Source organism: Aethina tumida, chromosome 1 (assembly GCF_024364675.1).
Source record: "Aethina tumida isolate Nest 87 chromosome 1, icAetTumi1.1, whole genome shotgun sequence".
In the NCBI taxonomy this organism is placed as follows: domain Eukaryota; kingdom Metazoa; phylum Arthropoda; class Insecta; order Coleoptera; family Nitidulidae; genus Aethina; species Aethina tumida.
In genome coordinates this window covers 12,008,302-12,023,318 of record NC_065435.1, presented here as the reverse complement: position 1 = coordinate 12,023,318, position 15,017 = coordinate 12,008,302, and the positions used below count along the sequence as shown (strand labels likewise).

Below are 15,017 nucleotides of genomic sequence, written 5' to 3'. Positions count from 1 at the left end.
ATGTATATATTCATTCAAATTAATAAAAAATATAATATATATATATATATATATATATATATATATATATATATATATATATTAAAAATTAAATGAAAAAATTGTTAAAAACAATAAACCATATTATTTTATTACATCATCTAACATATTTAAGAAAGATAATTTATATTTATATTTTTATTGGATTTAAATCATCATTTTTTATTAACAATTATTTGTAACTGACTAATTGAAATGTATTATTCCACATTTCAATTTCCAAACCTGCATTAACAACTATTTTGTCTTTCACCGAAAACTATTTGAACTCATCAAAATTTACATAATAAAAAAACCAATTCCTACAAATTTAAATTGGTCCAAGTGACAAAATTTGGATATAGTAAATATGAAATAATTCCTCCTGATGAAATTAGTTCGCCAATCAAATTTGAATGCATAAAAAAAAAACTAGGTAATTTGTGCATGTTGGATGATAATTTTGAAATGGTTTCGGGAAAAATAAAACAGAATGAACCCGAAACGAAATTATCTTTGTAGTGCAAAATGATGGAACAATTGAACTGAATAATTTGCAAAAATATTATTTGTACGTTTTATCCGGTGCCTTTTAAAAATTGTCTGTATTTTAAAAAATTTAAATTCAGCTTTGGGATAAAATGCGTCTTTTTGATGTTAGTGACTGTCTATTTAGAATGTTATTGAATTATTCAGATCTGTACAGTGGTGTGAAACAGCGAATAAACGTAGAATAATGTAAACCTCACACCACCACACCAATTGTGTAACACCCTCACCGAAGCTTCCTTGCTTCTAGACAGGACCGTCTCGTTCCCTCCGTCTTTTCGTTTGACTTTTCCACTTTTATTTTAGAAACACGCCAACATTATTTATATAAAACACAAATCTCTCGCCGCGTCTCAAAACAATTTTGACGCATTTACGACACGTTGCACCAAACGACGGAACGTGCGTGCATTACTCAAACGTGTATTGTAATTTAAATTAATGTTTACATTATATTATTTTCATTAAATAAAAATGAAATCTTAATTACCACAAAGGCTAATAGATTAAACACTCAAGGAGCGGTAGATGGAGATAATTAGAGAGCAAAATGTATCACAACCTTATTGCTGCCGATAAAAAGTGCCCTGTCATCCTTTTAACTTAGAATGTGAACGACGGTTTAAATTTAAGGTTTATTGTTTACATAATACTGCACACGGTGAACACATCAGAAATGTTTAAACATAAAAGCTTCTGTCACACAATCGAGTTGTGTGAGACAATTAACCGTATCTAAAAGTCATAATTTACACACCCTAAGTGTTTTTATTAAAACATGCACAAGAAACATGAAAATCGTGTTAAAAACATCATGAAGAACAATACAACAATTATAACGACTTTCAGCTTATAATATTTTATTTAAAGTTTAATTCACAAGATAAATATTTTAAATCAATTATTTTTTTTTTTTTTTGTCAAATTGACTCTAAATTAATTGAATTAAATATAATATAATGCTTAATTTAAAAAATAACTAAATTAAAGAAAGAATTTTCTGATCAAAAATGGTTTAAAACTATTAATTTTGTTAATTTTTTGTTTATATTAATTATAAATTAATTAAATTAAATAAATCAATAAAATTTAATAAGACATACTACTTAATTTTAAAAAAATAACTAAATTAAAAGAATATTAATTAAGTATGTGCTTAATGCCATCTTAAATTTTATCAAATACTTTTACTTTCCCCATAACAATTATTTAAAATAATTGATATTAATTATTTTTTTTAATTTTTTGTTCAAATTAACTCTAAATTAATTAAATTATGTAAATAAATAACATTTAATGAGACATAATACTTAATTTTGAAAATTAACTAAATAAAAGAAGGAATTAAAAAAAGAATATTAATTACTTAAAAATGTCAATTATGAATCTACTTATGCCCAAAATTATTAATATCTTATACTTTATCAAATACTTTTACTTTCCTAATAAAAATTTAAAACAATTAACACTGATTAATTTTTTTAATTTTTTGTTCAAATTAACTTTAAAATATTTAAATTATATAAATAAATAACATTTACTAAGATATATTACTTAATTTTAAAAAATAACTAAATTAAAAAAGAAATTAAAATTGTAAAGTCCAAAATTATTAATACCTTATATTTTATCAAATACTTTTAATTTGCTGACAAAAATCGTTTAAAACGATTGACAAATTTGTTAGTTTGTTCAAATTAACTCTAAATTAATTAAATTTATGTCTAAAATTATTATTACCTTATATTTCAGTAAATACTCTTAATTACCTATTAAAAATAATTAATATCGTTTAATTTTATGTTTTATTTCATATTAATTATAAATTATTTGAATTAAATAATATTATTAAATAAGACATTAAAGTTAAAAAATAACTAAATTAAATAAAGAATAAAAATCATTATTTTTTAATTTTTGAGATGTCTTAATGAATCTTTTATTAATTTTTAAATTGTTTAAAATAGATTTATGAAAAAGAATTAAACAAAAATTAATATAAATTTATTCAAATATAAAATTTATTTAAATAATTTTTATTTATTTAAATTTAGAAAATAAGAATTAATATCATTGAATATTTCTTAATTCATAACATTTAATAAATTAAATTAATTATTAACAATTTAAAGTTTTTATCAAAATTGTTAATATAGAAGAATTCTTATTTAATAAAATATTAAATTTAATTTCCAAAATGTTTATGCTACTGTATAATTTACAAATAATGATTATTGTTTAAATTTTTCAAAATATATTTTTTATTCTTAGACTTATTTTTGATTTTATTTATAAAAAAAGACGTACGAGTGTTTTTAATAGTTTAAATATAATATTAATTTAATGTAGTATAAAATAAAATTAATAAATAATTACTATAATAATTAATAAGAATCAAAAGATTCGACCCACTGGTTGAGGAAATGTCCAAAACAATCTGAAACAGAACAGATATAATAAATTACACATAAAGAGGAATCAAGTGTAAGAAATACATAGTTTTATTCTTGTTGTTTCTACATAACACATCTGTAAGATGGAAGTAGCAAAGTACTTGTTAAAATAAGTGCAACTGTACCTCGCAAAATCGATATCCTATATAAGTTGATGCGAAATAAAAGCAAGTGGTAGTACTTATTTCGATATTGTTTATTAGTGCGGTTAATTAGTTATCGAAACAAGTTCTGTTAAAACAGAAGAGCGGACCGTAACGGCACAAACCTTCTCACATTCTCATCAATGGCAAGGCGGACGAAAAGAATAAGTAGTACTCAGAAGCGGTATTAAATTATAACCTATAGCATCTACTTTAAGCACTCAGATAAAGCATCAGGTATTAGTTAAAAATAAAAGCATCGCTAGGCTAAAAACAATATATGACAGCCAATCAGCCTTTCTTACTAATTATCAAATGCCGCCAAAATTTTACAGAATGCTCTTTCAAGTTTGTTGGTTTAAAAGGTGTAAGTTTTAAGTAAAGAGTTATTTTGATTAATGTTATTTTGAGCCTGGTGAAATAATTAATTGAAATAATGATCAATTATGGGAGCAACTGTTATTTTATCGAATCATTACGTTACGACTTAGACCATTGTTTAATAGCCATTGGATTTTTCTCATAACAAATATTTAGGTTATTTTTTGTCTTCGATTAACAAAGTCGGTGTGGACACTTTTGTAATGAGACTTTCTATGTTTCAATTATTGATTTAATTGGGTTTTTTGTATACCAATTAAGAAACAAAAAGGTTTTAGGAACATTTTTATAATTGTTTAGTGCTACTTTGAAACATATTTTTATATCCTGTAATTAACTAATTTACTAAAGCTTTACATAGTATTAATCCTAAAATCTTTAAATAAAAAGAAGTGAGGCTCATTTTTTGGATCAAAAACATGTTACCTTAAAATAACTCTTAATTAAAACAATTAAGCCACAATATGTTTCCTCAAAACTGATGAGCACTCACTGTTGAATCAAATACGTACTACAATGAATTAAGCAAAGGTGTTCCAGTAATTTAATAAGGAGTGAATTCTAAATCAGTACTAATTCGCTAGTTTAAATCAAAATGACCCAGATATTAATTGGACAAAGGTCAAATTCATATAAAGGTTCCAGTGGATTATATTGTGTGAGGTTGAATTCAAGTTTCGGATAACCTGCGATGGAAGAAAAATCAAAACAATCATGCTCCTGTCGCATAGCAGTGAACGATGAGACTGGCCGTGTTCAGTATGTATTTACTAGTTTCTTAGTTGCAATTGTTTCTTAATTTCACGCTAATTAAAACGGGACGCGTGCGTTATACAAATGTTTTGCGTCCGTCTGGACCGTTCCAATCAATCTGATCAGTGTAAATATCACTTTGAACTGTGACAGATCTGATTGATGTACTTTTTAGTACTCACGTTATGTAACTAATTAATTAAATGCTTTGTTGTTATTCTTATTTTAGTTTTATAATTATTAAATCGATAATTTAAATATTATTGATCAATTTTTTCTAGATGGTGTGTTGGAAAATTACATGTTTGGACCAACGTGCTTAAATGGCTCGTCTTTGTGCCAGTGGTTCTTCTCACAGCTGCCCTCATAACTTATATTGTATCAAGAGTCGCAGTCACTGCGGCCACACCTCAAACCACCAGATTAAGTATGATCATTTTAAAAAATTTCCACCGTAAAAAACCATCGTTATTTCAGAACCCGAAGATATTTGGTACATCAACGAAGAAAAAAGGAACATCCAACGTGGTCTTCAGACAGTTTACGTCCCGGAATACGATGATGTGTCCCTCCCCGTACCGACAGCTTACTACAACGACAATGACTTAATTTCAGTGAACCACAGTAAACAAAGGCAAAGGCGGTCACCAACGTTTAACACTGAAGATTATGTGGTGATTGAGAACTATGAAACGGTAATAAACAACGAAAGTGCAACAACTTCAAGAAACAAACGTGAGAAGTATGACACAAGCATGAACAGCACTGAATTGGTAACACTTTTTCCAATCTTGTGTTAGTCAAGACATTAAAGAGCTTCCTTTTAGCATGACGATGAAAGTCAAGAACATGTTATCGCCTATAATATTTCCACAAAAGAATTGTGGCAGATTGCAACCACAAAAACCGAAAAACCAGATTTAAAACCTTTCTTTCACAAGCATAAAATATCCAAAGAAGAAATTAGAAGCTTACAAAGTACTCATTTAACTCCAAACCAGCTCCAATTTAATTCACACTTAATTTCCAGGCAAATTTATGAGAACAGTCATGAACAGCACAGTCAATCCATGCACAGACTTTTATGAATATGCTTGCGGAAACTGGAATAAACATTTTCAGATACCTCCAGACAGAGCTTCGTATGACACCTTTGGAATCGTGCGGGACAATTTGGATTTTGTTATTAAAGATTTGTTGGACGACGTCCATCCCCCGGTAATGATGAAAACTGACGCATATTTCAATCTTACACTAATTTCTTTTCAGCCTGCATCCAAAAACAGTGAAGAAATGTTTAAAAGTGGCTACATATTGAAGTCAATTTTTGAAGACTTGCAGCACCACGATCACAGTAAAGCTGTGGTTAAAGCCAGAAACTTTTACTTGTCTTGCATGAATGAAGGTAGTTTTTCAAATTGTTGATGAATTTAGCTGAAGCTTATGTTTATAGAAATGATCAACAAAAGAGGAGACGAACCGTTGAAGAAGATTCTAAAACAACTTGGGGGTTGGCCAATAGTTGACAAAGACTGGGATGGATCTAATTTTGATCTTGTTTCACTTCTTGCAAAACTAAGGCTTCTCAATAATGACATACTTATTTCTGAATGGATTGGGCCAGACATGAAAAACTCAAAGGAATATATGATACATGTGAGACATCTCATTATACCCCTTAATTAAAATTAATAGTATTTTATTTAGATCGATCAAACTTCACTGGGATTATCTTCTCGAGATTTTTACATAGAACCCTCGACTTATTATTCAAAGGTGCTCGCTGCTTATAGAAGATTTATTCATGACATTGCTCACATAATGGGTGCAACTAACATTGCATTAGGTGATATTGATGAACTGTTAAAGTTTGAAACCGAGTTAGCCCGGGTATAACTCAAGTTTATTTATAAAATATGTTATGCTAACACTTTACTTTTCAGATTGTGTCATTAAATGCTGACAGGAGATCAGTATCAGATGTTTATCTCCGAACAGATATTCAAAGTTTATCATTGCACTTCCCTGACTTCGATTGGGACAAATATTTTTTACTCATTTTAGGACGAAAAATATCTTCCGTTTACCCAGTAGCCATACATTGTGTAGAATATTTACAGAAAATGCTGGAACTAATAAAAAACACTCACCCAAGAATATTACAAAATTACATTCTTTGGAGATTCATCAGACATCGTACGAATAATTTAGATGCCAGATACTCAATTGCTAAACAAAAGTATGTCCCTTTTAATATAAAACTTTGGGCCACTATAAATTTTATTCTAGATTCTACCACGTGTTAATCGGAAGAGAAAGGGAGCCTCCCAGATGGACGTTTTGTGTTGCTCAAGTAAACGCAAAGATGGATATGGCTGTGGGTGCTTTGTTTGTTAGAAAATATTTTGACGTAACAAGCAAAAACGATGTAAACTAGACTGACACATTTATTAACTCAATCTACAATTTTATAATTTCAGACAACAGCCATAATAGAATTGCTTCAGGAAGCATTCAGGAACACTTTATTTGAAAATAACTGGCTAGACAACTACACAAGAGATTACGCCAGGATTAAGATCAACGAAATGGATCTAAAAATTGGATTTCCAGATTTCATTTTAAATGAAAAGGAGCTAAATGAAAAATATTCTGATATTCACATACATCCCGATTACTTTTTTGAAAATACCTTAAGTATTTTAAGACATGTTACCAGAACAGAAAAGCTAAGAATTGGAAATTCTGTTGACAAAAAGATTTGGAGCATATCACCAGCGGTGGTCAATGCGTACTACAGCCGAAATAAAAATCAAATATGTACGTAAATTGTTGATACAACACGATACTTTTATTAAAGGTTTTTTTTTTAGTGTTCCCGGCGGGAATGTTGCAACCTCCATTTTACCATAAACATTTTCCAAAAGCTTTGAATTTTGGAGGTACTGGAGTGGTAATAGGACATGAAATCACCCACGGATTCGATGATAAAGGAAGACTCTTTGATCATCACGGTAACTTTCACTTGTGGTGGAAGGAAGCTTCCATAGAAAAGTTCAATGAGAAAGCTCAATGTTTAATAAACCAGTACAGCAAATACGTGATACCTGACATCAAAATCCCGATAGATGGATTTCTGACTCAAGGAGAAAATATAGCAGATAACGGTGGTTTAAAACAAGCATTCTTGGTAGGTCACTATTAGTTTATTGACAAATATACTCATAAAATATTTTAGGCTTACAAAAGCTGGTTAGATCAAAATCCTGATAACGACGAAAGTCTCCCACATATGCCACATAATGGAGAACAATTATTCTTTTTAAGTTTTGCACAAGTGTGGTGTGGCAGGCAAAGATCGGAAGTGGCCAAAACTAGAATTTCAACATCTGTTCACGCTCCGGGAATGTTCAGGTAATATCACAGATGCAGTAATAAAATATTCATACGGAATAATTGTTCCTCATTCTTTTTCAGGGTAATTGGGGCTATTAGCAACTCCGAAGATTTTGCAAAAGCTTTCAATTGCCCTTTAAATTCGCCGATGAACCCACAAGACAAATGTACTATTTGGTAACTATATTTTTATATTTTTTATACAGATTCAGTGACCCTAGTCAATGTTATTGCTTTTATTTTCCGACTGTAATTATTTACATTTTCTAAAATACATTTTGTTTTATAATATTTTATGCCTTTTTATTTCTTTTGTTTTAGTCATTTAAATCAAATTAAACTTAAAATTCATAAAAATTAATAATATGCTATTCAGTTATAAAATATGCTTTAATAATTATTTGGATTAAAATAAACAATTTATAGTTTGGCGACATCTGGGGTTTCCCATAAACTTTATCCAAGTCCCTTTTAGCTATCTATTGAATTTGACATAAACTAAGTCAGCGCCATCTATAAATCACCCAGTTAATCTTTAGTAAAATTTTTACCGGTTACATTTTATGAAAATTTTTAAGGTATTGATTGAAATTATGCTATCTACTGAATTATGAACTTACTACTATTTTATCATTATGATTTCTGTATTTAAATTTCATTTTTGAGGATTTTTGGGATATACTTAAATTCCAAGTTTAATAGTACAGAAAAAAAATGTAAAAATTAAAAACAAACAACTAATTGATTTTATTTTCCAATACAAAAATCTCTAAATATTACATCTAAAAGTTGTTCAGTTGTCACAGTTCCAACAAGCTTTCCTAAACTTCTTAAAGCTTTTCTTAAACTTTCTGCCATTAAAACCAGATCACCATTATATTCTTTTAAATCTCCTGTATATTTAAAGAACATTTCAAGGTTTGCTAGATACTCATTTAACTGCTGCCTGTGCCTCATTTGGTTCATTGAAGGATGCTCCCTTGAAGGCTCACCACATCTAAAACATTTTATTTACAGTTAAAACATCAAAGTTGGTGAGAATTTACATACAAATTTTTAAGTTCCAATGTAATTTTTTCAACTAGATCAACCACACCATCCTCAGTCTGGCAACTGACGTTAACAAAACTATTATTTAACTCAACATTTTTTACTAAATCAGTCTTATTCATGACAACAATACAATTTTTTTTAAACTGTTTTGTTTTGTGATCTAACAAATTATCCAGTTTAAGAGAAGATACATATTCAAATAAATAATCTGTGAAACTAGCATTATTATGTCTCTTCCAAAGCTCATATTTATCTGCTGCCACCACCAATATTACAAGATCACAAACTTCAAAGCTTTGTAAAGCTCTTGTAATTCCTTCTTTCTCTACAACATCAGTTGTTGTTGATCTTAATCCAGCTGTGTCAGCCAGAACTAAAGGGTAGCCCCCAATATTTAAAGTTACTTCAAGTATATCTCTGGTGGTGCCCTCAATTGGGGTCACTATGGCTGCTGGTCTTTGACACAAAATGTTTAGAAGGGAACTTTTTCCAGCATTGGGCTCACCCAGTATAACTGTCTTCACTCCATTTCTTAACGTTTCGCCTTTCCTGCCGTCGCACAAATGTTGCTGTATCTCATTTTTTAGTGTCCCAACATCAGTCATAACAGAGTTTATTAACCCTTCATCTAAAGTTTCAGTCTCTTCGAAGTCAATGTGGGCTTCAATATGAGCTACACATCTGACCAGTATGTTCTTCCATTTATTGTACAATTTACTGAGAGAACCTTGTGTTTGTAAAAATGCTTGTTTCCTCTGAGCTTCAGTTTCTGCTTGAAGCAAATCAGCAAGACCCTCCACTTCAGTCAAATCTAACTTTCCATTATGGAACGCCCTGCGCGTAAATTCGCCCGGCTCGGCCAATCTAAGATCTTTTAGAGTCCCCAGTGCTGTCAGAACAGAGTTTACCACTGCCAACCCACCATGTACATGTAGTTCACAGCTGTCCTCACCTGTAAAACTTTTAGGGCCTGAAATTGTTAACTGAGTGAACCCACCAGAAATATCAATGAATACCTGGAAACCATAGAATTAAGCCTTTGTCAAGGGTTTCTTTGGATGTTGGATCTTTGATGCTTCTCAAGTTAACCTTTCGTGGCTCTGGTAGTTGGCAAAGGCCTGTTAAGGCTTTTAGCGCTTCTCCGGCTGATCTGCCTGAAACTCTAATCACAGCCACACCACATTTTCCCTGACCTACAAAAGAATGGATGGGTTATTAATTAACATTATATATTTACATTACCTGAAGACAGGGCGAAAATCGTGTTCGAAGAATAACACCGGGATCGTTTAATAATGTAGTTTACATATCTTTTTAAAATAATCATGGCAAATGTTTATATCACACAGAAAATTGTTGTTGTTGTTCAGTGTACAAAATAACCTCACTTTTTTAAAAACCCTCTTGAAATGGTTTAATAGGTTTGAAACAAATATTGATATATTAAATATAAAGATAAATTTAGTAACGAAAACTGAAGAGAAGGTCCTGAGTAGTTAATAAGTTCAAAACAAAAATTGATACTGACTCAAGAAATCAAAATTAAATATATGTAATGATGTAAGAAAAATTACATAGGTTCAAAACATTGATACTACTTAAAAAGATCAAGTATATATTGACATTATATAAGATAAAATTGAAAATTAAGTGATAGACAACCAACTAGAACTGTGGAGAAATTCATGAGGAATTAATAAGTCCAAACAAAAATTGATACTGACTCAAGAAATCAAAATTAAATATATGTAATGATGTAAGAAATATTACATATGTTCTAAGCATTGATACTACTTAAAAAGATTAAGTATATATTGATATTATATGAGACAAAAATTGAAAATTAAGGGACAGTCAATCAACTAAAACTGTGAAGAAAGTCCAAACAAAAATTGATACTGACTCAAGAAATCAAAATAAAATGTATATAATGATGTAAGATATATTACATAGGTTCAAAACATTGATACTACTTAGAAAGATCAGCCAAAACTGAAGAAAAGTTCCTGAAGTTTTAATAAATTCAAAACAAAAATTGATACTAACTCAAGAAATCAAAATTAAATATATACATAATGATGTAAGAAATAAATATTACATAGAAACAATTTAAATGTGAGTTATAGACAATAAGGTAGTACTAAAGAAAAAGTTCATGATTTATTAGATCTGAAAAACAAAGTTGATACAGCTTAAAAATTAAAACTATACAAAGTCTGTAAACTATTTAAGAAAAATCTTTTTAAATATCAGTACTTATCTAGCTTGACACAGAATACCAAAACCATTTTTATTCTGTGACTTTGTGACCTAAAATAATTTATATTTAATCAAATTTTAGTTCCACTTAAATACTCACAATTTTCTTGATATTTGTAGTCCTAAAATTGATTAACTGGTGTCCATAATGAAACAATAACATTTTAGAAGAAATATATTTCTTAAAATATATATTTTACATATTATTGACAAAGTACAAAAGTATAAAAAGCTCTTGATATTAAATAACAAGACAAATATAATGTGTATAAACGTATATAAAATAAGTTTAACTTACAGATTTCTAGCATTTAATGGTACATAACATTTATAATTTTTTAAATGGTAGTAATAAATAATTTGAGAAAGATAAAAAATTACAAATGTTAGAATGTCATGGAAAAGTTGCAGTCAAAAGTACACTTTTGGAATGAATACAATTACAGAATTCGTCTTCTGTTCAATATCTCTAATATTAACATTAAACATATATTATAATGCTACAGTAAATAAACCTCCAAAATACTTAATTGTTATATATTAAAGTTATTGAATGCAGTAAGTTTGTTTAAATTTGAGTATTAACTATTAATAACTGCATTTGCCAACACAAATTAATTCACCAACTACCAAATCACAAGCATTTAAACACACAGGTATTTGTGTTTTTGAGCAAAGTTGACGTCTTTGTTAAAAGTCCTTTTAACAAAGTTATTGTCCGTGTTATTTGTGGTATCAAACACAGCATGTAAAAATACTACATAAAATTATAATAGTTTGGCATTAATTAGAACAGTTTCAAGGCACTTAATTTAACATCTGACACAAAATAAATAACGGGTATGGGTTGTAAAATGAACATACGAAAAAAATACTGCTAATTTTCACAAAAAAAAGTCTCAATCGATTTAGTTTAAGGAGATCAAAAATTAATGTAAAAAAAAAGATTGTTATTTACATATCAACAAGTTAATTCAAATGATTTTCTTGGAAAATTACTTCTTTCAAAAAATATCTGAATGTGTAGAAGTTACCTAAACTAACATTATAATGGCACGTTACATCAAAAGGCCACAATCTTTTAAATTATTCTTAATAATCACATCAGTAACAGCATCAAACACGAACTCAATATTATGGGTATCAGTAGCACACGTGAAATGTGTGTAAATTTCCTTCTGGTCCTTCCTCATATTCAAGTTTTCAAACTTCATTCTTATGTATGAGGAGGCGTCTTCGTATGTGTTCGGCCCAGTATATTCGGGGAAGCATATTGTCAATGGACTTCTGGTTATTTTATCCTCAAATAAGTCCTTCTTATTCAAGAACAAAATTATAGAAGTTGATACAAACCATTTACTGTTGCATATTGAATCGAACAATTTCATCGACTCCACCATCCTGTTCATTTCTTCGTCTTCAGCCAAGACTAAGTCATACCCTAAATTAAAAAGAGGATAATTTAAAGTCAAAATATTCAACAGGGTGTGATTGTATTGTAGAATAATAAATTACCTGACAAAGCAACACAGAAAATGATAGCTGTAACTCCTTCAAAACAGTGTATCCACTTTTTCCTCTCTGATCTCTGACCACCAACATCAAACATCCTAAAAAAATTCCAATTAATTCACACCCAAACCCTATCACGTCAGTCCCCTTACTTGAAATGTAGATTCTTAAATGAGAAATGAGTCTCAACAATGCCTGTAGTCTTGACACGCGTCCTAAGTACATCTTGCTGACTTGGCACATAACCAGGTTGTGATATACGATCTAAGGCGTTTAAGTAATAAGCTGCGGAATCGTTTAGCTGATACTCCCTCGACCTGGCGAAGCACAGCTGCACTCCCATGTCCAACCATAGTTTTTTCATCAGGGTGACCAGCTCCGGCGTCAGTTCACCTTCTTCGGCGGCGCTGGCGTAAGTGAAAAACTGTCGGGCAATATCCTAGAAAAAAAAATGTTTAACAAACTGTACAAGCAAGAATTAAAAATATTTAACGGGTTATTAAATAAATTTATTTAAACCCTTTATAGCCAAATATGTAAGGTACTATTTTTAAATTTATAATCAAAATTTGTAGAATAGATCATAATAAAAATTTAAAATTATTAAAAGATTATATATTACCTAAATTTTTTATTTTGTTTAAACTTTGAAAAATTTGTAGGAATTTATCAATTCAAATATTTATATTTAATTAATTGTGTTCAATACAAAATGTACAGAAAAACTTAAATTATTATTATTATAATTGTTACATGTTAAAATAAATTTTTCCTGTTGATGTAGATTAGATTAAATCTATTTATTATATACTATTAAACTTGTAGTTAAACTAAATACAATTTATATAAAATTATGAATTAATCAATTCAAATATTAATCAATTATACATCAATTTATTTAATTATACATTCATGCAGTTGTTTTAATATTAAATTCACTAAACTATTGTTTATTTGTATACAGTGTAGCCCATTTGAAAGTAGGACACCCTCATAAAATTTGTATTTTTTGTTCAATTTTAACATTTTTTTTCTCCATTGTGAAGCATGAAAATATATACTTATAGAGAAATTTTCATATGTTTTGTTCCCAAACCAACACCTACAGGGTAATTTATAGGGATGAAAATTGAATAAATCATACTATATACCAAATATCATAAAAAATTACGCATATTTTACTTTAATATAATTTTATTCATGCGTATTAATAAAAATTGACTTGGTTTAATAGTTTTAAACAGTTTTTCCTTTATAAACAATAATAAAATTAAAAGTGACGTTAATATTTGATTCCTAGAAAATGCAGGTTGTGGTTTTCCATCTAGGAAATTAAAATTTGTTAATTTATCTTTAAATAGTGTATGCACTGTTGAGGAATGTCATGTATGTAATAAAAGTGAATCACTTTTAATTGCACAACTTTACACACACATAAAATATGTTTGTGTGATAAACACAGAAAAAATAAACACTTAGAAATGCCATAAACTCTAACTTTCTTTTCCCCTATTTATAAATTTAATTAGTCACAAATTAAACTGAACTACTGTTTAACTGTGCTGTATGAATTTCCTCAAGATTTCCATCAATTATTCATAATTTGCGACTGTTGTATGTTTAATTGAGTAAGAAATAAAATGCATTACGTTAATTTATATGCAAAATTAATGAGTGAAAAACTGCACGCTGAACTCAAGAACTAGTAATTAATTCACGCGTTTTGCATTCATTAGAAATTTCCTTGCATGAAATAACAATCGAATATGATTTTTTTTAAGAGATGTGACGTAAATTATTGATAATAATCAAACTCGATTAACACACAATAAAATAAAGATGCCCAAATAGAGCCCAAAGAGTGATGAACATATTAATGAGAGCCCATTTAAACACTTTTAATTGCCTACTAATATTAAATCATTACATGATTCATAATGTCTGGGATGTGTGTTATGAATTGAAATTTACTTACTGCTCTACTAGGATCAGCGAAATCGATCCTCAATTGCCCCATAGCCCTGATAATTGCCATTAAACTTTGAATAGTGTTGCTATAGACCACAGGCCTATATTGCTCCCGTTCCTCATGCGAATAACCCAGTTCGTGTATTATTTTCATCTGTTTGACTATGGTACTTTTGCCAGACTCTCCAGCACCTAAAAACACATACCGGTTAACACACGCACTCCACTTAATACAACAACAAAACACGGCACGTTATGTTTGGTGTTTTGGAGGGTGATTAATGCCATACCGAGTAGCAACAGTTTAACTTCACTGGCCGCACGTTCCCCATCTTCGCGTAGGGCCCTGTCTATTATTTTGGATCGTGCCTGTGCCTCCTTGTCCCCAGTTGTACTCACAGCACAACCCATATTAATTTGAAATCGCACTACCCTTGACACTTGTTGCTCTAACTGAAACAGGAACGACTCCGCCCGGTCGATGAAAACATTTGTCGGTTACAAAAACTCCCAAGCACAACTGACCGCGTTC

The 15,017-nt window shown here is 29.4% G+C and overlaps 3 protein-coding genes across 4 annotated transcripts; 1 reads left to right on the top strand and 2 right to left on the bottom strand.

The window, feature by feature from the left end:
* The first annotated feature begins 4,207 nt into the window (after nt 1–4,207).
* On the top strand, nt 4,208–7,933 carry LOC109596387 (neprilysin-4-like). Its single transcript, XM_020011929.2, has 14 exons — nt 4,208–4,303; nt 4,579–4,724; nt 4,775–5,070; nt 5,125–5,275; nt 5,328–5,515; nt 5,567–5,702; nt 5,751–5,953; nt 6,005–6,187; nt 6,241–6,536; nt 6,587–6,725; nt 6,778–7,117; nt 7,171–7,487; nt 7,536–7,711; nt 7,775–7,933. Exons 1-14 carry the CDS (start codon nt 4,236–4,238, stop codon nt 7,872–7,874), a joined length of 2,739 nt encoding a protein of 912 aa, XP_019867488.2. The 5' UTR covers nt 4,208–4,235; the 3' UTR covers nt 7,875–7,933.
* Nucleotides 7,934–8,416: 483 nt separating this feature from the next.
* On the bottom strand, nt 8,417–10,255 carry LOC109596386 (tRNA modification GTPase GTPBP3, mitochondrial). Of its 2 annotated transcripts, XM_020011928.2 has the most exons (4): nt 9,989–10,255; nt 9,763–9,939; nt 8,744–9,716; nt 8,417–8,690 (listed from the first exon to the last, which is right to left on the bottom strand). In XM_020011928.2, exons 1-4 carry the CDS (start codon nt 10,071–10,073, stop codon nt 8,441–8,443), a joined length of 1,485 nt encoding a protein of 494 aa, XP_019867487.2. In that variant the 5' UTR covers nt 10,074–10,255; the 3' UTR covers nt 8,417–8,440. The 2 variants fall into 2 exon arrangements, with proteins under 2 accessions (XP_019867487.2, XP_049825370.1); XM_049969413.1 differs by lacking the exon at nt 9,989–10,255 and having other exon boundaries at nt 8,744–9,706; nt 9,763–9,901.
* Nucleotides 10,256–11,167: 912 nt separating this feature from the next.
* Nucleotides 11,168–14,990, bottom strand: LOC109596384 (G protein alpha i subunit). The gene is made up of 5 exons (XM_020011927.2): nt 14,776–14,990; nt 14,493–14,677; nt 12,670–12,956; nt 12,521–12,615; nt 11,168–12,446 (listed from the first exon to the last, which is right to left on the bottom strand). The coding sequence occupies exons 1-5, from the start codon at nt 14,894–14,896 to the stop codon at nt 12,064–12,066; spliced, it is 1,071 nt and encodes a 356-aa protein (XP_019867486.1). The 5' UTR covers nt 14,897–14,990; the 3' UTR covers nt 11,168–12,063.
* Between the last annotated feature and the right edge of the window lie 27 nt (nt 14,991–15,017).